This window comes from Pocillopora verrucosa, chromosome 14, assembly GCF_036669915.1.
Source record: "Pocillopora verrucosa isolate sample1 chromosome 14, ASM3666991v2, whole genome shotgun sequence".
Classification (NCBI taxonomy): Eukaryota; Metazoa; Cnidaria; class Anthozoa; order Scleractinia; family Pocilloporidae; genus Pocillopora; species Pocillopora verrucosa.
In genome coordinates, this window is record NC_089325.1 from 2,675,903 (window position 1) to 2,700,606 (window position 24,704).

Here is a 24,704-nt window from a genome sequence, read left to right on the forward strand (position 1 = left end):
TAATGGCTCGTTTAAAGATAAACGTCTCATAGTGCTGGTAAAGTTCAATAGAATTATCTCTCAGGGGTCCTTCCAGCTTAAAGATCCCAATTCCTTTAAGCTCTCCAATGATCAAAACTACCTTAGGGATACGTTACACCTCGTGAACAACAGTAGATCTCGACAAAATGTTGTTGCATGTTTATGTCCTTATGTGTCTTTAACCATTTAAGTCTCACTAGTGATCTAGGCTGAATTTTACTGACACTATCGGTACGATATCAAGCAGACAAGTAATTGGAATAAAGAAACATCAATTAGGGGATTATTGTTTGATCCAATTCCGAATTCTCCAAATTAACGTCACATTAATTATATGGCAGACATAAAGGAGAATTACTGATGAAATCTTATAGGCTAAGGCTTAGCTGATCATATTCCGACAGAGTACAAGGCTAGAAGTTGCCAAGTTACAGGCCGAGCAGTCTTCATTCTTTTGCAAATGTGAAAGAGATTAAAAGTATTTCCTCGCTTTGTCTTTGCTTAGACATTTAAAAAAAGTATTCAAATTGCGTTATCTACCCTTTACCAATTTTGTTTTAAGTTCGACAAATCAATGGCAATCAGAAGCCGTTGCTTAGGAGAATGTTGTTGAACTGAAAAACAGTCGGTTGACAGAGAAACTTCTGGGATGGCCTGCTCGTAAATTAGACTTTGAAAATATATTCAACGAGGAACGTTGATTGAGCCTCCTGGAAAACTGACAAGAATCTGATTTTGCTCCTAGAGAAACAACGACACCAGGTCCTCTGTTAATTCAAACTCGGAATAGAAAGAGGAAGAGGGGGGATCCGAAATTTGTTACTTTAAGAACATCAAATAACTTTGCAAATTATTTATCTGAAGTTTTTCACCTGCTAAAGTTAAATGGAGAAGAACTTTCATAACCACAAAATGCCTCACTGAGCGCAGAGTAGAATTTAACTGTTATCTTACTGTAAACATATGATGTCATGCACATTAGAATAGATAAAAATATCTGATGACAACCATTCAGGAAAAAGAGGACGGTTTTCGTACACTGATAAGGCACTAGTATTATTGAAAACACGAACATTGTTTAATGAGTATATAACATAGATTTAAGAAAGCCACAATGATTGAAAGGTAGACGTAAAACTGCTGTGTCCTTTTTCTGGGTGAGGTACATGTATCAGCAATAGATGCTCTCTGTCTCAGGATTAATCTGAAAAGAAGATATGGGTTTCGTTTTCAACTGATCCCCGGGAAACCGACTTCTGTTTACAATTTCTTTTTTAGAGGTTTCTTAGGAATAACGAGTGAATTTTGCAAATTAATCTGAAAAATCTTTTGATTATGCGTTTGAACTGACATGATCATCCCAGCCAGGATCATTGAGTCGATGCTGAATAACCTTATATCTGTGGGCGTTTTCAAGAACAAACAAGAAATCACCTAAAGATATTTCTAGAGAAAGGTAAAAACCTGTTCTGCACTCTTTTTGCAAACATCTCCTAAAACATGGCTGGACATAAGGCAACTGAGTAACCGCCTAAGCAGATCTTAGAACTTAGGGACTGTCAAAACGAATTACACAGAGACAACCAATAAAGAATTGTTATAAAGAGGGTAATTTATTAGACTTTCACACGCTATTTTTACAATAAAATGCACAAAACAAAGTTGCAGTTCATTTCAAATTTTTTTATTAATGGCAGTCGTGTTTCCTTTGAGATGTCTTCAGAACTCTTTCTTTTCATTTCCTATATCTCCACAACTCAAACCATTTCTGTCATTAGGTCTCGAGTTGACTTCAACCTGGTTGTTCTTGTGCCTATCTTGCTACGTCTTCTGGGTAACCAGCGAAATGTACGGCGAAAAGCTGGGCGGAACTCTTTATTTCGAAAGTAATATATGAATGGATTGACTGCTGATGAAGTAAAAGCGATTGCCTCAACCCAAGGCCACACAACATAATATAGTCTCAAACTTTTATCCCAGTCACTTATCACAGTGTAATAACAATCAAGAAACAGAACAACAAAACTGGGCGTCCATGCGATAATACAAGCACCCAAGACAAAACCGATTGTTTTGATAGCTTTGAAATTTTTCATACTACGAACTCTGACATTGTCGTTGTATGTTGTAGGATTTTCTCTACCTGATATTCTTTTAAATTGCTTTTTTGCCGATTTGAAAATACAAATATAGCAACATGAGACTACAAGTAATGGAATAACAAATGTTATAAGTGCAACAGAAATCCACAGCACTGAGATACTGATACTTTCCTCATCAGTTACCGACAACGTCGAGAAAGGAAGACCCAGTGAAAATAACCACACCAAAATTATCCCTGTGCAACATCTTTTCTTGGTTACTATATCCTGATAACGGAAAGGAAACCGAATGGCAATAAACCGGTCGACTGAAACACAGCAAATGTTGAAAGTGGTGGTGACGGTTGTGTGAACCCACAAGCATTCTAAAAAGACGTTAAAAAGGTTGTGAAATGTTAACCACCACATGAATATGATCCAGGCAGGAACAATCACAAGCCCAACCAAAAGATCCGCTACGGATAAAGAGGCTAAAAAAAGGTTGGAAATTGTTCGTAAAGACTCATTTCTGAAGAAAAGCCACAACATAACTGCATTTCCAGTTACAGCTGCAAAACCAGACATTGAGAGCCATAGTGATAAAACGATGGACGCTGCACTGCTGAGCTGAACGTGTGGGTCGCTATCATTCATGGTGGATGGCGATAGCAGAAGAAAGAAAGTAAGCTTGAGAAACGATTAAATTTTTCTTATCCTCTCTACAAACCAAACAGATCTTTCTGAAACTAAAGTGTTTTTGGCATGAATTATCATATCCCTCTTATGCAATATCCTTTTTTATTGACAGGCGCGTCGTAATGATCTTTTAAAGCTTCCGAAAACGGTAAAAGAGATGAAAAGAAAGACGCGCTCCTGAGAAATTTTTTAAATCTTTATCTCGGTATTAATCCTTCCCTGCCTTCCATAATTGATAAAAAGAGTTATCGTTACGATTCAAGTTATTTTGTAGAAGATTAAGAGACGATTTAGAACCAAAATTTATAGAAAGGTTTCCCTTGACGTGCACCTGTTTTATAGTTAATAACGCAGGATGTGGACTAGAAAACTCTTAATTTGGATACTCTAATTGTCAACAGCTCCTGGTTAACAGCTAAATTGTGTTTCGTGCGAATCACAAAAGTGGCAACATTGATTTCTTCCGAGTCAGCGGGCGAATTTGATGTTTAACGTTGAAGTCTGGAGGCTGATCTGACAACGGAAAATATAACTAAAATGAAGGATGACCCCCAAAATGAATCTTTATTTTAATCTGTCATTATTTGTCTTCGTGAATAAATATTCTTCTGGGTCATAAGAAACTCAATTTCCAGTCCTCTGCAGATTTCAGGGTGTAAGGACTACTTCGCACTCTTTTAAAAGTAGGAGAGGATATCCAGTCTTTAATGACATATGGCTATACCAATGACTCGGCGATATCAAACACACGTAGAAATGTATCGTAACTTTACAAGTATGCTGTAACGGCTTTTCTCAGGGCTAGAAATCCATGTAAAACACCGCAGTTTATATTAATGAAAAAAGGAATGATCACTCTTTCAGTAAGCAGCAATTATGCAAATATTTACACTGAAAGGCTACCAATCCATCGTTTTACATCGCCAACATGGCTGTTGTGACGTTATGTTATAACGCTCTTTTGGAGAGTTTGGCGTAAGACAGGCAATAATTAAAGCCTATACAATAGTTTACGTCGTAACGCACAAGCGGCTGAACACAGACGGCACGAAGTCGTTTTTTACCGTTTGTAGTAAACGTCTTTGTTTACAACCTCTCTATTTGATTATTTTTCTCGTCAGAACTCAGCTACCGGACTTAAGCAATGCCAGTTGAATATTTAACGCTTCGTAAACCAGAACACTATCGGAGTAACATTTCCCTCGTGGTCTAAAGACTTCTACCTCGTTTAAAGACGAACAATTTACTACGCCATTCTAATGTGTTTTTCGAGAGGCCTCAAAGGCATAGAAAAAAAAAATTTCCATTCAAATTAATTGGCCGGTAAAAGACCCGAAACATTCATTTTGGCCTGAAATTATCTCTGCCTTTTATTGTTTTGCAACAAAGTAGTTGTTTAAAATACTGGGGACCTCCCCGCTTGAGTTTGCTTAAATTACGCATTACGCGCAACACGCATCAAATTACCGACTATCTTACTAATTTTGAATTCTAAACTCAGCACATTTACTTTCAACTTTGATATCCAGCGTTAAATTTGACATTTGGTTATTTACGATTTAAGTCAGTACCCCTTGAGCTGGTTTAGATTACGTGGAAAAAAAGCTTTAAGGTGTCACGCAGCAGCTGCCTGTCAAGGTGAAACTGTTGTTGACTTTCTTTAAACTTTTGCGAATATTTTTTGCATTGATGGATTGAATAGGTTTGGACAAAGTCTTAAATCCTCAGACCTTTTTTTTTTTTTTTTTTTTTAAATTCGGATATTTTACATTTATCGCCCACCTTTTTACAAACGGACCGATATTGACACATTACGCGTTCCTCTAATTTGAAAAGCGGATATGAAAAACTTATGTATCATTTCATATTCAGCAACATCTATTCCCTTAAGAGGACACGCAGTTGCAAATTTTAGACAATTCTCAGACTTATTTCTTGACTTCTGCGATTGCCCTACATCATCTTATCATGAATGATGATAGCCGCCCAAGCGAACATCTCAGTAGTGCAGAATCAATTATTCTCTCATTGTCGCTCTCCATGTCTAGTTTAGCCACTGTAGCTGGAAATGCCGTTGTGTTGTAGCTGTTCTACAAAAACGCCGTTTTTGTAAAACAGAGTCTTTATGAACAGTTTCCAACCGTTTTTTAGCCTCTACATCAGTGGCGGACGTTTTGGTTGGGCTTGTCGTGGATCCATTTTAAAATTTTCATTAGAAGTTGGATTCAGCCTAGGGTCCAAAACATTTTGTTTGATATTAGATTAGTGTCGTGGGTTCACACAACCGCCGCCACTGCTTTCAACGTTTGTTGTGTTTCAGTCGACCTTTTTTTTCGATTCGATTTCCTTTTAAGTATCACGATATTTTGACCAAGAGGAGATGCTTAGCGGTCATTATTTTCGTATGTTTCATCTCATTGAGGATTCGTTTTTTTAATATTTTTCTTTCAACCAGGAAAGGATCGAAAAGAGCTTTTCATGTCCTTTGTATGTACAGCATTTGTAGTTTCATGTATTAGTGGTCTTCTTTTGATATCTATTCATGTTCAAATTAGACAGAAAATAATTTAGGAGAATTTTGGCCAAGAGAATTTCAGGAGCTGAAAACCTAATTCAAGTGAGAAATATTAGACTTCGTGCTATGCAAAATTTTAAAGCTATAGTAACGATCGGTTTTGTTTCAGGCGCTTGCATTATCACATGGATGCTAAGTTTAGTTCTACTGTTGATTAGATTTTATTATATAAAAGAAAAACGGAAGTAGAATAAAATGGAAATTGATATTTTTATAGGGCCTTGGGTTGAAGTAATCACCTTTACCTCATCAGCGATCAACCCATTGATATACTATTTCAGGAATAGCGAATTTCGCCGAGCCTTTCGCCGCACTTTCCTTCGGTTTCCCTGTCGTCACAAGTCGAAAAAAAATGTACCGGACTTTACTAAACAGCTAGAACGAAATCAGACGGAACGAAATGGTGGAACTCGTGGTAATTAAGAAATTAAGGAGACAAAACTTTGAGGACAACTCAAGCGAAGAAGTACTCTCGCCTTACTATAAACCTAATGCCCCTCACACAGTTTATTTCAAGCGGAAGCTTTAATTTCCGAAATACTGTTTCTAAGTGAATGTAAATCTAAGTCGTGATAATTAAAATATGTCTTTTCCGTCACATCAGACAAGTCTTTGACGACATGTAAATTTGTTTCCGTCAAATGCCCGTCACCAAGCATTAGTTTTTGGTCAAAATTGTTATGATGGCGGCAAGATGTATGAAGAACACTATTTTACAATAAAAGCTTAGACAGAGTGGATTTACAGAACTGAGAGAACTTGAATAAAGCGCTTAGATCTCCATCCCAGATAAGAGACATCATGCAAAGAAAGACAGCGAAGGCAACGAGACTGTGGTGAAACAAAATGTTTAAAGGTCAGGACACAAGGTGGCCAATTTACGCCATCAACTCAGTTGATAATACCAAATTACCTTGAATCCACAACAGGTCTGTGAAGTCGTGCAAAACTGTGTTAAATGGCGGTTGAATCCAACGTTTGATAACGATCCACGCAGGGCCTACAACAAGCCCAACTATCAAGTCTGCTATAGACAACGAGGATAAAAAACGTTTGGAAGTTGTTCGCAAAGACTCGTTTTTAAAGGACAACCACAACACGTCTTCATTTCTAGTTACAGCTGCTAAACTAGACAAGGAAAGCCACAGTGATAGAACGATGGATACTGCACTGCTGAGTAACTCTGATACTGGTCGAGAATGAAGTAGAACTCACAAAATTATATGTAACTGTAATTTGCAATAATTTTCTCTTTATGAAGCGAAAGTAGAAGTTTTAACTAAATAAGTTTACAAAATGTTAGAAATTTGCAATCGCTTTTCCTTTCTGGAGCAGAAGTTACGAACTGAAACTTACGTATTATTTACTACATCGTGTGCTTTTTATTGGCGGAAACTTGGAATAAAAGTGCAGTCTCGACTTTATTATTTCATCAACGAAAAACCGCACGTAATATCAAAAAGATCTTAAATTGTGTTACATTGTTGCGACATTCGATATCTAAATTAAGAACACCCCGCTTCATTGAGAGCTTATCGAGTGATACCAACAAGAGATTGATTTAGGCTTCATCTTTTAAGTTATGCTTGAAAGTTTAAAACATTTTGTATGATTAGATCCTACTTTATTTATAAATGAACATCATGCAGCAAGACTGAGCATTAAAATATGAATCAAAGAACATTCTAGAACATTAATCTCCAGTGATTCAATTATGTTTCAACCCTATCTTGCTCTAGGTCTCCACCGACTGAAAGAAAGTTTCTGTATCTCTTTGACGACCAAATTTAGGACTAATCGGAAGCACTGTTTAGTTTTCCTTACGGCTGTGTCTCGTTACTTGGAAATTTCCTAAGAATTCCAACACCTTCATCTATCCGGGTCTGCTCTTGCTTTACTCCAGGGTCTGGTGCATTTTTATAGTGAACACCGTGCAACCGATCAAAATTAAAGGTATTTCTGAAGGCTTGGCAAAACTCGCCATTTCTGAAATAGTATATCAATGGGTTGATAGCTGATGAAGTAAAAGCCGCTGCTTCTGCCCAAGGCAACGCCACGGAATGCAATTCCTGTTCTTCGCATTGTTCATGCTCTGTTTTACGGTAATAATAGGTGACAAGAGCCAAGATTAAAGATGGCATCCATGTAACGATAAAAACACCCAAAACAAGTCCAACTGTTTTGATAGCTTTGAAATTGTTTAAAGCCCGGCGTGAGCTGTCATCCCCGTGTTGATAGTCTTTTTTTACTCGTTTGTATTGTTTATTGGCTGTCTTGAAAATACAAATGTAGCAGAAAAATACCACGATAATCGGAAACACAAATAAAATGAATGCAAATGACAACCACAGTTCTGCGTGATGATCAGTTGCTTCATTTTTCACAAACATTATCGTGAAAGGAAGGAACAGAGAGATTACCCAGATCACGGTTATCACTACACAACATCTTTTCTTTGTTAGAATCACTTGATAACTTAAAGGAAAGCGAATTGCAACGAACCTGTCAACAGAAACGCAGCACAAATTCCATGTAGTTGCAGCTGTAGAGTGAATCCAGAAGAAATGTATTACGTTCTGATTATCTACTGACGGAGTTAGATATTCGACTAAAAAGATTGGCTCCACAACAGCTCCCACCAAGAGATCCGCAACGGACAACGAGACCAAAAATCTGTTCGAAACTGTTCGTAGAGACTTGCTTTTGTAGAAGAGCCATAACACAACTGTATTACCGAATACAGCTGCTAAACCAGACAAAGCGAACCCTGATGATAGAGCAATGAATGCTGCATCGCTCGGTCCTTTTTCTAAGCAGGTGAAATTCATGTTTCTTCTCTGCAACGTAAGTTCCAAATTGGGTGATTATTTTCACACCGCCTCCATTAACGAACAACAAATAAACCGCCCTGAAACTCGACTCCGCAGTTAAAGGAGTGGTAGACTTCTGCTTAGATATTCCGCACGTGAGGTGAATAAGTAATTTGAGTAAGTTTTCGAATGTAATTTACAGCTTGTCAAAAGAAAAGTGTTAGTTTTTCAGCCTTTAATGGTAATGATTTCATAATTCGTTGACTTATACTGTGCAATCATCAATAGAAAAATTTTAATTGCGCGTTACAGTTACCGAATTCGCTGTGTATTTTCACTCGCTTCAAATCGCGGAGAAAAATGCGAACCGCTCTTAAAGTCGACTAAAATATACCAAATGTTGAACTTTGTTTAAATTCTACTGAAGCGAACAAATAATTTGATAGCAGATGGTTTGAGGCTGCAAGTTCATCCACTTTAATAGCCGAGGAAGAGGCTATGGGTAAAAAAATACTCACTTGGAAATAACTTGTATTTTCTAAAAAGCCCCAGTCATCAGTGTTATCTCAAATTCAGGATATTTGCAACCTCGTAGAAACTGTTCAAATTTGAATAAATATTCGAATTTAAATGATCTCCGCGGCTTTGCGTTGTTTAACATATAAATTGGAGTAGGTGATTTGACATTTACGGGCATTCTACATTGACAAAAAAGAAAGGACTTTTCAGCATTTGCTCAAGAAACAAATATTTAATCATCCTTCCATATGTCAATATGATCTTGACTGTCTCCTCACTAGACCCTCCAACGTTGGTTTCCAGCACACATCCTAACTGAAAAATAAACGGCTAAGAAAAATTGTAATATGTGGGGGTATGGACTCTAATGATTGCCGAATCGGACTCAGCTACATTCTTTCCAAGATGCCCCACGAATCAATCCAAGCTGTCGTGCATTCTCTATAGAGATTTACTAGAATTGACCACTTACATGGTATCACCATACAGTAAAAAAATATCAATAATTAAGAATTAAGTGTCAATCAATCTCAAAAAATCGGCGACACGTAAGGCAATCTTGAAGAAGATCGCGGTTTTTGCCGATCGCTGCGATCGGCATAAAAAGTCGAAGTCACATTAAATATCGATGATTGAAAATTCCGGCTTACGCTTTGTGTGCCCGTTGTGGCGGTTTTCCTCGTTCCCCATAAGTAGGGACTTTTAGCAAAGCACGACGGCGACGGCGACGGCAACGAGGACGTGGCAAAACAAAAGATTTAATGAGCAGAATAGCTCAGCACGTGCGTTTTAAAACTGTGTACATTTCTTAGCCGTCCTTTGCGAAATAATAGGGAGCTTTAGCAGTTAGGACGGCAACGCCAAGGAAGATGTCGAATTAAAAATGAATATATATATATATTATAAGTGGGAATCTCGCGAACTACTGGATATGTTTACCGTCTCTTACGGCGCCACAAGTTAATCTCAGCATAACGTATGAGAGCGGCGTGGAGTACTAAATGGAAACTTAAATAATGTGCCTCGGGTTCCCTTTTTGAGACCACTCTGTTTTGCAGAGGACGGCTAAGAAATGTACGCAGTTTTAAAACGCACATACTAAGCTATTGTTCTGCTCATTAGATCTTTTGTTTTGCCACGTCCTTGTTGCTGTCGCCGTCGTGGTTTGCTAGAGGTCCTTAATAACAACGTGAAATCATCAAAATTTGCGTGATCGAAGAAAGGAAACCCCGACGGCAACTTAATTAAGTTTCTATTTGGAACTCAACGCCGCCCTCATATGTTATGCTGAGGTTAACTCGCGACGCCGAAGAAGATGGTAAACATATCCAATCATTCGCGAAAAACCAACTATAAGTATGTATTCATTTTTAAATCCACGTCTTCCTTGGCGTTGCTTTCCTAACCGCTAAAGGTCCCTAATACAGTCATTCAGACTATTGATGTCGATCACACGATTTTCTGATTGAACCTTGGGATTCAAAGTGACAAATCCTCGTGTGTGATTGTATAAATTGATTGCAAAATTTGCTTGGAATTTTCTTCGCCTAGGGAGATCAAATTACCATGATCCAAATAACTAATTTCTCGGGCGGGCGAAGGAAGTATTCATAGAACTTGAAGAATGACAGAAACATCACTTGTTCGGAAACACAAGCTTCGCGTTTTTTCAAGCAGGGTCTTTAATAAGATTCAAACTGTTTTTTTCCGAATAAAAAACACAAGAAAAGTAGCATTGAAGACCATAATCTGCTTATTATTTGATTACAACTATGTTTGAGAATGGTAAGACCAATGCTATGGACAATTACAGTGCTGAAAAATTACTTTTCATCTCATCATCAACTTACATCTTTGAGAAAAGAAGTACCACTGAACTAAAACACACTGAGGCTATGGCATCATGGCACCTTTTCATGGTTAGAGTTTATTGACAACAGAAAGGAATCCGATTTGCAAAATATCGATCTAAATAAAACACAGAAATTGTTAAAAGTTGTCCATAGAGTTAAAAAAAAAATTAATGGTGCCAACGATTGTCAGCGTCAAAACAGTTTTGTCAACAAGCGCAGCAAAAACGTCAGTAATGGGACAACGACGCTAAAGTCGGTTCGAGACTAGCTGTTCACGGAGCAACCAAAGCACAGTTCATTTATGTAACTTTGGTGTAGTCGATAGAGGGCGTAAGAGAATAAGTTTGAAAACTGATCAAGATTTCCTTGTGTCACCGAAACTGAAATGGTTTATTTGCATTCAATCATATGATGCGTTACGTCTAAGATAAACTGAAAGTCTGAATTTTTAAAAAATGCCCAGGAGGTGGGTCTTTTAAAAGCGATTAAAAGCTCTCTAAAATAGCTGCAAATGGTAAATTTATTTAAACATCCTTATCTGTCTTTTGGTATGTTATTCCTGATACAAATATAAATATTTTGTAGTTTTTCCCAGAAATTCAACCACTAAGATGGAAGTGCTATAGTTTTGCATATGAAACATTTTTTTTCACCAATTTCCGTTGTGTTGCGGGCTATTTGAAGAACAAAGTTCGCCATCATCCGCCAAGTATGCGCCCACCGAAATACGGTTTCTTTGGGAGGACAGATTTTGATTTTGGACAAACTCACAGGTCCACCGCACTTAAAATAACTCTATTGCAGAGAAGCAGACATAAAGAGGTTTTAGAAATGCAAATGTAAGTAGGCATGAAAAGCTTCCGGGCCTAAATTTGAATCGAATAAACTTTCACTTTAGATGCTCTCGAGTCCTCTGGAGAAAAGCAAAAGAATGGCTCAGGAAATGTTTTTCTCCTGGACTTAATATGTAAGAGATTTCACCAAAAACAAGTGCTAAGTCAATTCTTCTGACATCTTGCCTGCATCATTAACTGACTAACGACTAATGCTCAGAGAGGAGCGTTTGACAAGCAAAAACTGCATGTCATGAAAGACTTGAATATCACAATTGCGTCTTAAGTCACATTTAAGACAATTACGTTGAAAAAAAATCCCAGAAATCGATTTTTCCATTTTGAACATCATACCTTTATGAAGGGGTAAGGCTTATGATTAGGCAGCTTTACAATTTTAGTTTTTGAATAACACTTTTCTCAGCGTTCTGTTTCCTTACTTGCAAAACTGATACTAGTTCCACCTTTTTGTATCCTTCGGTTTCGATCTGGTTGTGCACTAAGGTCTGAAAAATTGTGTTCATCAACACGAGGTAGCCAATGGAAGGTGCGGCGAAAGGCTCGGCGAAAGTCGCTATTTCTGAAGAAGTAAATCAATGGGTTGATCGCTGATGAAGTAAAAGCGATGGCCTCAACCCAGGGCCATACAACATTTTCTAATTTGATGTCGTTACAGAGATGATTCGTCGCTGTATAATAACAATGAACAGCGGATAGGACCTGACTGGGCATCCATGAAACAATGTAAACGCCTAAAATAACACCGACTGTCTTGATAGCTTTGAATTGCTTCATAGCACCATTCCGTGGAATGTTATTTCCGTTGGAGCTGTGAAAATTTTTACTGAGAAACATCCTTCTGCTTTGACGTCGTGCAGCTTTAAACATAAACATATAACAGAAAGTGACTACAAATAGTGGAGCCACAAATGTTACAAATGCCAAAGACAGCCAAAGCACTGCATTTGCAATATTTCCCAAAAACATTAAAGGAATTGTGGTAAAAGGAAGACATAATGAAATCAGCCACACCAAAATAATCACCATGCAGCATCTTCTCTTGGTTACAAAGTCCTGGTAACGGAAAGGAAACCTAATCGCAATAAACCGGTCTACGGAAACGCAGCACAAGTTAAAGGTTGTGGCGGTGGTTGTGTGAATCCACAACACGTATATACTGTAGTACAAAGTACTCTTTACTGATGGCTGAATCAAGCATCTGATGACGATCCAGACAGGGTCTTTTTCTTCTCGTTTTTGCATAGAATTATCAAAACTATCCTTTTCAATATGAATAAGTTTATTGACCGGCACACCTTATTCATCTGCCGTCTGTTTGAGGAATGGTGCGCGTGAAATCAAAATATCTCAACATTTCGGAAAACATGCTTTGAAACTGAAATTTTACCGTTATCCTCTTCAGTCTATCAATGTAAACCAGCTCAATCTATTAGCAGAAGTTTGGTGAAAATCAACAAACGTTTCTTCCCGACAGGCAGCTGCTTTTGTGACATTAGATGCACGAGAAAACGCTAAGCAGTAACTCAAGCAGCAAATTAAAATATATTGGAGTTAAAAACCTCTATTTTGAGCTAATCTCACAAGTGGTTACACTCGTTGAATGGCTCAGGGAGTTCTAACTTTCATCTTACTACACCAAATGTTAAATTTGATGCTGAATATTAAAGTTAGTAGTCTAATTCAAATAACTAATAAAATAAATGTGTTTGGTTTCGAATTAAAAGTTGATCTTAAAATAGCCCGTAATACAATACATGCGGAGAGTAATACGCAAGTTAAGCAAACGCAAACCGGGGGAGTCCACTGCATTTTAAAGAGCTTCTTTGTTTCAAAAAAAGACATGAATAATTAAAATATGTTATTCATTTCATAATTTTCAAGCCTAAATGTACTAAATGAAAACATCGTCAGTCCAAATTTCGCTTGATTGAAACTGCCATCTTTGATGCGCATATCAGACCATTGATAAGTACAATGAAATAGAGGGATAAACTTTTTGTCTCTAGGTTCCATTAGATGTCGCCCTTGTCTTAGATCTTTTGGAGATCTGGTGGAGACCGGGCAGCCAATGAGAAGACCGCCGAAGAGCTTGTCGAAACTCGCCATTTAGGAAGTGTATATGAGGGTCTCCAATAAGGTTCTTCAATCCCGCGATCCCGACTAAAATTTTCTCTCAATTCCATAATCCCGATGGTTTACACCGGCGAATCCCGATCCCGTTCATAAACTTTTTTCTTAGTCCAATACCTCAACTTGAAAAGGCCTACTAGTTAAGTGGTATTCATAACTGCGAGGATCGCTTTCATATTTGTTTCTTCAACTGCAGTTCACATTTATATGATTTTCATATATTAGCAGTCATTCATTCACCATCTGGAGGGTTTACTTAAAACTAACATAATGACTAGCTCCCAGTTGGCTTGTTAATCGGTATCGCAGAGGTGATGAGTTCAAATCCCGTACGGGCCTAAATTTTTTTCAGGTCTTACTTTTACTACTAGTTTAGTAGTGTTCATAACTGCGAGGATCGCTTTCATGATCATTTCTTCTACCGCAGTTCACATATATATGATTTTCATATAATTGCAGTCATTAAAGGGGCCGTTTCGGTCGGTGATGATTTTCTCAATAAGTATTGATCCGTTGAAGTTTTTGCTCACCGTCAGGCGTAAGTTTTTTCACCAAAACGATGCTACTGTTCATTTTAGAAGTTTTCGAGGTTTTACACGAATTAAGTACACTAGTCACTGTCACGACTTCCTTTTGTTTAACTTCGATCACGGAAAAGAGCATTGGTAGAGACCGGTCAGTATTAAAGAAACGAATAGCAATGTCAACAAATGCATACAAAAGCAAAAGGTGACGGCGATCCCATATTCCCATAACAAAGAAAAGAAAGGAAATTTAACTAAACAAAATTCTGCTCTTGAAGCGAATATTTCTTCCGAAGCGAGAAACTCTTCCGAAGAGAAAATATGCCTCTCCTTCTAAAGATGAGATCTCGCCAACATCACATGCGGTCTCGTCGTAGGCCGATTCTTCATCATTGCTTGGGGAATCGTACTCTAACATCCCATCTTCCTCTTCGTCTTTTTCTTGCTGCTCCTTGAGGTAAGAGCATTCGAGGCTGACCTGGCTGAATTTCTCTCTGATAGAGGCACGATAGGGAGTTCCAGCTCTTGCCATTGTTGTCTCCTGTCTGACAGAACGCTGACGCACTGCAGCACCAAATGTTGCACCCAGTCCCTCGTCTTCTGTACGCTTCGTGGTGCCATCGGTACAGATGGTAACGGTTGAATTGCTCTTATGGCTGACAGGATCCTAGCACGTTCGGGTACAGCATACCAAGACTTCGGATTTGTAGAATAGTACGCCGCCCAATGGGTTGTCCACTTTAAGCCTCCCTTGGCTGCGTTTCTAAAGTTTCTCTTGTAGTTGGACACTGTGCAAAGTGGATCTTTATGATGCACAACCGAGTGAATATTCTTCACGTTTAGTGTCATGCAACTCAACAGTTTAAGAGAGTAGTATCCGTATAATTCTGAGACTTACTGGAGCTCGAGGTTTTGAAGGCCGTATTTAAGCATTTCATCAGACACAACACAACAGTCTTAGATGCCACGTTACCATGTGGGCCATCGAGGGTTTTAAGGGTAAATTGGCAACCTCGCTTTTGATAGAAGTTTCATTCCTGCGCAATAACTGAAGAGTGTCGCTGACCAGCTCGCTTCTCGAATACCAGAGAGTCTGTACGCCTGGTGCTTTTCATGGACAAAGAAGGCTTTGTAAATCTTGCGCAATGCATTAAAAAATTCAGCGGTTTGCTGTAGCAAAGTTGGGATCATAATACAATTTAGCTGCGCATCACAAACATAAACAACGTGACCGAACTCTACACAAAGATAAACTGATTGATAGCACTCTGTCCTAGCGGCCATTCCATCCATATTTCCAGCACTACTAGTCCCGGCAAAGACATCTACTTCGTTGGAGTTTTTCCTCCAACGCTGCATCGGTGGCTTTTTGGATCAGCATATAAAATGCCAGTTCTACATGAAACGATACTTGGGCTTAGTGAAATGCATTAAACACCACGACGAATCTCTAGCACCCTAGTCAATGACGAGAGAGAGATTTCGTCAATACCCTGAAAATGGGATTTATATGAACATTGTCCGAGAATACGCATTGAACCAACATGTTGCCAATCCGCTTCGTACTTGGTCAGTAGTGATGCCTCCCCACGAATTCCGTATCCAGCCTTCTTCAAATTGATGGAAAGAATAGAATAACTTTTCGCGCAGGCTCCATAGACGAAACCACGTTAATAGCTTCAAACTGAAAAGTGCTTTGGTTCTCAGCATTCCAGAAGTTGATCTGGTTTGAGTGGAATCCTCTCGCTCCATAATCGCATTTTAACTTTATTTCCACAACAGTTCCGCCAAGAGCGAAGCCGAGTTCATTTACTTTCACCAAAACTTCGCCACGATTTCTTCGTTCTCTGACATCGACGAGAACGCTTACTTTGAACACCTCGTGGAATTTGAATGGGCCGTCTTTGCCAGTTAGAAATATGATATTGTTCGTAAAGTGGACTTCTTTGGCAGCAACAGACTCCTCAAGAACTTCAACTTGTGGGTTGTGCAACTGAGCCATACACGATTTTGATCCATACCTTTCTTGATTCAGCTTGAGAAACAGCAGGCTGCTGTAAGGACCCACAGAGATATTGATGGGATGAGGATACATTCCCACCCTATTGTGCTCATTAAAGTGGTCCATTTCTGGGATAATTGTGTGGCTTACGAAGTCCGGCTCCTGGAGGTACTTGATAAGCTTTTCATCAGCCAACCTGGTTACTGCTGCTTTCTCCTGTCAGTCTTTGTTTCGTACATGATCATTTCGGGATAGGAACTTGCGCACTGTCTTCCTAACTGTAGGACTTGTTCTGTTTCATAAAGTTTTCAAACTTTATTTCCAGATTGCCCTTATCGTTTTCGAGCTTCAAGTACCAATTAGCAAAACCAGCTTTGATAATTTTTCTGACGTGAACACTGTCCGGTAATGTTGTAACCAAAGACAAAGACGGGTTTCTTGTGCCCTTTTTCCAATTTTTCTAGGATATCTGATATAGCCTTCTTGGGTTTCTTCTATAGGTTTTCCAATATGGTAACTACAAAAAACGTAACTTACATAACTGTTCCCTTAAGAGCGTCTAAGGAGACCACCTTTTGTGAAAGCTGAGCCCGAAATTTTTCTTTACACAGAAAGCAACCTCCGCTCTTCGCTCTTTCGTGAAAGATTGCCATACAACTTATTACGTCCATTATGCAGAGGTCCGATTCCTCGCTTTCGATAGTAGCTGTCATCCTCTATTTTTCTCGCACCGAGTAATAGATTGGTCGGTCAACAAGAAATCAAAGGTCTCTATTACAGGATAGGGCAAGGCTAAGAATGTTCAGATATCACCAAGGGGTTGCAAAGAACACAGAAGCAAAGGGCAAAGGCTGTGTACCTGGCACGTGCTTAGATAAGAAGGTTAAACTTTTGCGGCTTTTTTTAGCCTCCCACGCAGGCTTTTTTTAAGGGATGGAGTTTCACTCCCGCGTTTTGAGGTTAGAAGCGAAACGTAATCCCCTGAAAACGACTGCGTGGGAGGCTAAGGTTTTTGGGCTTTATGATAAATTCGCGTCGACGGACTTCCCGGTTCTCGGTTCGTAGCAGTTGCTTAGACACAAGTCCTTGCAACCGGAATAGGTTTTTTTGAATCTCCCTGTCTACATCTTGTGGTAAGATTATAATAACTAAAAATAATCAGGATTTAAGAGGGCGTCCACACGACAAAACGTCCGTTTTCTTTCAGTGAACTTCGGTCGCCTGTGTGTATATGCGAACAACGATGAGATTGGTTCTTTTCATAAACTGAATTTTTTTTACATTTTTCGTCAGAAAGACGAAGAAAGAAAACATGCCCGCACGAGAAGGAGAATTTTAGCAGTTGAAAACCTCTGAACTCAGGCGAAAATATTTGAGTTCGTGCTGTGCAAAATTTTAAAGCTATCAAAACAATCGGTTTTTTGTAAGGTGCTTGCATTCTCACACGGATGCCAAGTTTAGTTCCGCTGTTGGTTAAATTTTATTAAATTAAAGAAAAATGGAAGTAGAATAGAATGGGGTTGAGGTAATCACTTTTACCTCATCAGCGATCAACGCATTGATATACTGGAATAGTGAATTTCGCCGAGCCTTTCCTTGCACTTTCCCATGGCTTCCCTGTCCTCACAGGTCTAAATAAAATGCACCGGACTTTAGTGGACTACCAGAGTGAAATCAGATTGAACGAAACGTTGGTCGTTGTAACTTAGCAACTAAGGAGACAAAAATTTGAGGACAACTCAAGCGAAAAAGTACTCCGGCTTTACTAGTCTGACGCCCCCCACAAACAGTTTATTTCTAGCGGAAGCCTTAATTTCCTATAGGCTTCGCTTACAGAATTCACTTTCCCAGTGAATGTAAATCTAAGTACAAAGAAAATATGTCTTTTCCGTCATATCAGACAAGTCTTTGACCACATGTAATTTTGCTCTCGACAAATGCCAGTCACCAAGCATTAATTTTTGGTCAAAATTGTTATGATGGCGGCAAGATGTATAAAGAAGACTCTCTTACGGTAAAATCTTAGACAGAGTGGATCTAAAAAATTGAGAGAGCCGGAATAAAGCGTTTAGATCTCCATCCCAGATAGTAGAGACATTATACAAAGAAAGACGGCGAAGGCAACGAGACTATGGTGAAACAAAATGATTACAGGTCAGGATGGCGGTTGAATCCAACATCGGATAACGATCCACATAAGGCCTACAACAAGCCCAACCATCAAGTCTGCTACAGACAACGAGGATAAAAAACGGTTGGAAGTTGTTCGTAAAGACTCGTTTTTGTAGAACAACCACAACACGTCTGCATTTCCAGCTGCTACACTAGACACGTAAAGCCACAGTGATAGAACGATGGATGCTGCACTGCTCAGTTAATCTGATAGTGGTCGGGAATAAAGCAGGACTCCCAAAATGATATGTAACTGTAATTTGTAATAATTAATCTTCAAGTTTAAATGTTGGTCTGGGTCACGAGAAACACATTTCACTTATTCCCAGTCTCTTAATGCGGCGAAGGAACTAAATAAGTTTTAAAAATGTTGGAAATTTGCGATTGCTTCTCTTTTCTATGGAACAGATGTTACTTAATGAAACTGACGTATCGTTGACATCCTCATTTGCTTTTTATTGGCGGAAACGTGGAATAAAAGTGCAGTCTTAACTTATCATTTTATCAACGAAGAACTGCACGTAAAATCAAAAAGATCTTAAACTTTGTTACATTGTTGCGACATTCGATGTCTAAATTTGGAACACACCGCCTTATTGAAAATTTATCTAGTGATACCAACATCAGATTGATTTGGGATCCATCTTTTAAGTTATGCTATAGACAATTGTAGTACTGAAATATCGCTTTTCATCTCATCATCACATCTCTGAGAAAAGAAGTACCACTGAACTTAAACACACTGAGGCGATGGCAGCGTGGCATCTTTTTATGGTTAGAATTTATTGACAACAGAAAGGAATCTGATTTGAAAAATATATATCTAAATAAAACACAAAAATTGTCAAAAATTGTCTATAGAGTTAAAAAAAATGAATGGTGTCAACGATTGTCAGCGATCAAAACAGTTTTGTTGACAAGCCGAGCTAAAACGTCAGTAATGGGACAAAGATGCTAAAATCAATTCGAGACTCGCTGTTCAAAGAACAATCACAGCGCAACCGTGTTTCCAGTTACAGCTGCTAAATTGGACAAGGAGAACCGCAGAGATAGATTGGTGATTAATGCACTGCTGAGAAGTACTCCCCAACAGTTGATGTTAATTCATGTAACTCTGGTGTAGTCTATAGGAGACGTAAGAGCGTGAGAATGTGTTTGGAAACTGATCAAAATTTCCCTGTGGCATCGAAACTGAAATGATTTATTTGCATACAGTCATATGATATATTACGTCAAAGATAAACATAAAGTCTGAACTTTTAAGAATTCCCGGGAGGCGGTGTTTTAAAAGCGATTAAAAGCTCTCTAAAAGTGATGCAAATAATAAATTTATTTAAACATCCTTATCTGTCTTTTGGTCTGTTATTTTTTATACAAATAAATCTTTTGCAGCTTTTCCCAGAAAATGAACCCCTAAGATGGAAGTGCTATCATTTTACATGTCAAACATTTTCTTCACACCAATTTCTGTTGTGTTGCGGGCTTTTGTTAGTACAAAGTTCGCCATCATCCGCTATGTTGCGCCGACCGAAATATTGTTTTTTTCGGAGGACAGATTTTGATTTTGATTTTGAACAAATTCACAGGTCCACCACACGAAAATACCCTATTGCAGAAAAGCAAAGAAATATAAATGTAAGTAAGCATGAAAACTGCTTCTGGGCCTAAATTTGAATCGAATAAACTTTCACGTTCGATGATCTCGAGTCCTCTGAAGAAAAGCAAAAGAATGGCCCAGGAAATTTTTCCGCCTAGACTTAATATGTAAGGGATTTCACCAAAACCAAGTGCTTAGTTAGTTCTTCTGACATCCTGCCCGCATCATTTACTGACTAATGCTCAGAGAGGAGCGTTTGACAAGGAAATATTTCACTGATGTTATGAAAGACTTGACTCTCAAATTTAAGACAATTACACTGAAAAAAGTGCCCAGAAATCAAGTTTTCCATTTTAAAAACTATGCCAGGCTTAAGATTTGGCAGCTTTACAATTTTAATTTTTGAATGAACTTCCCTCAGTGTTCTGTTTCCTTACTTGCAAAAATGATACGAGTTCCACCTTTTTGTATCATTCGGTTTCGATCTGGTTGTGCACTAAGGTCTACCGAATTTTGTTCATCAACACGAGGCAGCCAATGGAAGGTGCGGCGAAAGGCTCGGCGAAATTCGCCTTTTCTGAGGTAGTAAATCAATGGGTTGATCGCTGATGAAGTAAAAGCGATTGCCTCAATCCAAGGCCATACAACTTTGTCTACTTTGATGTCGTCACAGAGATGATTCGTCGCTGTATAATAACAATGAACTACGAGTAAGACCAGACTGGGCATCCAAGAAACAATGTAAACAACTATAATATAACCGACCGTCTTAACAGTTTTGATTTGTTTCATGATACCACTCCGTGGAATGTTATTTCCGTTGGAGCTGTGAAAATTTTCGCTGGGAAACGTCCTTCTGCATTGACGTCGTGCAGCTTTAAACATAAACATATAACAGAAAGTGACTACAAATAATGGAGCGACAAATGTTAAAAATGCCAAAAACAGCCAAAGCACTGTACTCGCAATATTTCCCAACAAACCTATCGAAATTGCCGTGAAAGGAAGACATAATGAAATCAGCCACACCAAAATAATCACCAAACAGCATCTTTTCTTGGTTACAAAGTCCTGGTAACGGAAAGGAAACCTAATCGCAATAAACCGGTCTACTGAAACGCAGCACAAGTTAAAGGTTGTGGCGGTGGTTGTGTGAATCCACAGCATGTATATACAGTAGTGCAAAGTACTCTGTACCGGTGGCTGAATCAAGCATCTGATGACGATCCAGACAGGGTCTATAACCAGCCCAACTAACAAGTCTGCCACTGACAAGGAGGTTAAGAATCCATTGGAAATTGTTCGTAAAGACTCATTTTTGTAGAACAACCACAACACGACCGCATTTCCTGCTACAGTTGCTAATCCAGAGAAGGAGAACCACAACGATAGAAAGATGGACGCTGTACTGCTGAGATGTTGCACCAGGCAGCTGTTATTCATGTGGATTCGGTATTCGGAGACATCAGTAGCTAAAGAAAAGAGTGAAATTTTATCTTTAAAATCAACCTGTCTACAGGTCCCCACAACACAAAGTTGAAGTTATGAAAACTAATACTATGACATTGCATATAGGATATCATATGATAAATTACGCTTTTAAAATGCTGTTTACTGACCGTGACAAGGAAGTCTGGAAGTTAAGTCCTAGACTTAGGCACGAAGCGAAATCTAAGAGAGAGGAAATTCTCGAAAGATATCTTTCTCACGTTAAGGGAAAATAATGGGACGTTATTTCCTCTTGCCGAAGTTCAATGTCTTGATTACGTATGTCAATACTGATAAGAACAAATTAGTCTTAATTAATTCGCAGAAAAACAGAGAGAACTTGCAAACATGTTTCTCCTGATTTGCAGCTGCCTGGGTTATGGGTAGGCCGTGAGAAAACGTGGAATGAAATGGTCTTAATGCCAGGCCCACCGCAAATCAACGGTTTACAATTATTTTAACATTTAGTATTTACTGAGATAACAGTAATTCTAAAAGTGAGCTCTCTCCCCAACCATTTGATTTGAGCAGTTTGAACGAAGCGAAAGCAGTAATTTGACGCCGAACGTTAACGTTCGGAGCCTCATTTAAGTGCCTGAAATAGAACCCAAAATAAATTTCGTAATTTAATTATGTTTTCATGTCAAGTTGACTGCTGAAGTCTGCTGTTAGAGGTCGTTTTAAAAGGACAATTTTTCACTGCTCTTTTTGTAAATCGTCTGTTGATCTTGATGTAAGAGAGAGCAGTTTCAAGGATTTCCGAAGGAAACGACTCCTTTCTGGGAAATTGTACGATTTTTCCAAACTTCGGCGCTTCAAATCGCAACGTAGCAGGTGACTGACTACTACCAGTCACAAAAAAAGATCAATAAGGATTCGGATCTTAAGCATGAAGTCACAAAGTTGACGGCAGAGGAAAATAGGTCACATTTGTCCAAGAGTTTCACAGGAGGCCTTGAAGCGATTGTATTTTCAAGCGGCGACAGGGCTCTCTAGTCAATATAGCAAGTCTGATCAGCGGAAATCAAACAGAGACTTAATGTTATTCGTCGTCGGTGTTTTCGTTCTAAAAATGTATGTAAACCTCTCTCTTCAATTTAACGAGTGAGGCCAGCACGGCTTGTTTTTTAAACAGAACGTACGTGTTAATGTAATTCGCCTCAGGGGTTTCCGTTTTTAGCTGCTAAAACTCTCCTAAATTGTTTTCTGGCTGATTTGAAAATTAATATTTAGCCAAAGGAAGACTCAGTGAGATAAAGGACACTAAAATAATGACCGAAAAGCATCTCCTCTTGCTCGGAATGTCAATTCGTCAATTTGGAAACAGCAAGATCTTAAATCTATTCGCCAAAATGTAAAAAGAAATTCAACAAAACGTCCCCTTCGACAGGCAGTTGCTTTCGTGAAACGAAGTGCACGAGGAAACACAAAACAGGGACGTCAGATAATGAAACTATTTTAAAATCTCTTTTAAAATACTAATCTCGCATGATTATGGTCACACTGTGGCCATAAATGGCTCGGTGGGCACTTACTTCAATCTACTCAAAACGAATGTCAAATGTAAGACTGATGAATAGCTTAATTTAAATAACTAATGAGATAAATGTGTTAAGTTTCGAATCCAAAATTTATCCTAACATAGTCAGTAATTTAAAACTTGTTGCAGGTAATATGCAAGTTAAGCAAACTCAAACCAGGGGGTCTACTGAGAGGGAAACTCTGTATCAAAAGAGATGTAAGTAATTAAAAAATCTTATTCATTTCAAATTTTCAGAACATAATTAACTCAATGGGTCATTTACAGATACATCATCAGACTAAATTTGAAATTTTCGCTTTCTATACCCATCAGGCTTCTCAAGAAATACAACTGAATGGCACGGCAAATCGTCAACAAGAGAGAAATAAGTCGTTAGATGTTATTCCGTTATTTTTCTGGTCTCTGACTTGTTAAAAAATCGCTTAGTACAATACCCGAGGTCGCCTGACTGGATTCTGACTGAGACGTTCGGTGTTCTTAAAGTCAAGCCAGGCTATGGCAAATGTCATATTTTGGTGACTTACTCAATGTTAGTGTTGGCTAAATCAAATTCCTGAATCGAAGTCGAACTCGGAGCCAACCCTGAAAACAAAATATTTCATGCAATTCATCGAACAAGTAATCCAAATGTAGTCTTTTTGAACGAAGCTGCAAAACAAAGAAATCTTGTCTGAGTCAACAGAAGAAGCGTCACGTCCACGGCCAATTTTTTAACAGTTTTGTACCAAGAATCAAATTCGACTGAGATTAGGATAACAGGAAAGAACTAAGGGATAACTCTCACCAGTTATTATTCAAAAAGACCTCTCGGCAGAATCCGCAAAACAGCATGGAAAAGTTCGGGCTGTATATTAAAAAGTCCAGAAATTGAATGCTGTGTTTCGTCCGAAACCGCTAGTACAAAATCAACCTATGAAGTGATGGCTGAGGAGCGCCAGGCTTGTAATTAGGCAAGAATACTTTTCACGAGGATTGTCCTCAGAGGTTTCTCTTCTTAGTTGCAGAGTTGTCACGAGTCCCCACATTTCGTATCGTTCGGTTTCGCTCTGATTTTGCACGAAGGTCTTGTGCATTTTTTTCATGAACACAGGGCAGCTTATGGAAGGTGTGGCAAAAGGCTCAGCGAAATTCGCTATTTCTGAAGAAGTATATCAATGGGTTGATCACTGATGAAATATGCGCGTGCCTCAACCCAAGACCATACGTGAAATCTTATATCCCAATGATTACACACTCAGTTTGCTTTAAATTGCAAAATTGAACCAACAGCAGAACCACAATAGGAATCCATACAATGATGCAAGCACCTAAACTAAAACCGACTGTTTAGATGGCTTTCAAATTTTGCATACTTAAAACTTTAAAATATTCGCGGGAGTTAGGAAGTTTTTTGGTTGCTGGAATTCTCCTGAATTGTTTTTTAGCTGATTTGAAAATGTATATATAGCAAAAAGAGGCCTTTAATAATTGAAAGACAAACGCTCTACGTGCAAAGAAAATAGCGAAATCGCTTAGATCCTTTGATACGCGTGGGAACATTATTGGAAAAATGAGATAAACTACACGAAAATTATGACCGCAAAGCATCTCCTCTTACTTAAAATGTCCTGATACCGGAAAGGAAAGGGAAACGCAATGAAACGGTCAATTGAAACACAGGACGAGTTAAAAGTAGTGGCCGCGGTTGTATGAATCCACAGCATTATTGTAATCATAAACAAATTGCTATGAACTCTAGTTTTGTGGCTGTTCTACAAAAACGAGTCTTTAAGAACTATTTCCAACCGGTTTTTAGCCTCGTTATCCGTGGCGGACGTTTTGGTTGACCTTGTAATAAAT

General features: G+C 38.6%; 3 protein-coding genes and 1 pseudogene across 3 annotated transcripts; all 4 read right to left on the reverse strand.

The window, feature by feature from the left end:
• Positions 1-1,699: 1,699 nt before the first annotated feature.
• Positions 1,700-2,756, reverse strand: LOC131784334 (beta-2 adrenergic receptor-like). The gene has a single exon (XM_059101136.2). It carries the CDS (start codon positions 2,754-2,756, stop codon positions 1,779-1,781), a length of 978 nt encoding a protein of 325 aa, XP_058957119.2. The 3' UTR covers positions 1,700-1,778.
• A 4,105-nt stretch (positions 2,757-6,861) lies between these two features.
• LOC136278137 (beta-2 adrenergic receptor-like) lies at positions 6,862-8,285 on the reverse strand. The gene has a single exon (XM_066161486.1). The coding sequence runs from the start codon at positions 8,199-8,201 to the stop codon at positions 7,194-7,196; it is 1,008 nt and encodes a 335-aa protein (XP_066017583.1). The 5' UTR covers positions 8,202-8,285; the 3' UTR covers positions 6,862-7,193.
• A 3,523-nt stretch (positions 8,286-11,808) lies between these two features.
• Positions 11,809-19,744, reverse strand: LOC131784335 (beta-2 adrenergic receptor-like; annotated as a pseudogene).
• Positions 19,745-20,251: 507 nt separating this feature from the next.
• On the reverse strand, positions 20,252-21,526 carry LOC131784336 (beta-2 adrenergic receptor-like). The gene is made up of 2 exons (XM_059101138.2): positions 21,454-21,526; positions 20,252-21,306 (listed from the first exon to the last, which is right to left on the reverse strand). Exon 2 carries the CDS (start codon positions 21,275-21,277, stop codon positions 20,252-20,254), a length of 1,026 nt encoding a protein of 341 aa, XP_058957121.2. The 5' UTR covers positions 21,278-21,306; positions 21,454-21,526.
• Between the last annotated feature and the right edge of the window lie 3,178 nt (positions 21,527-24,704).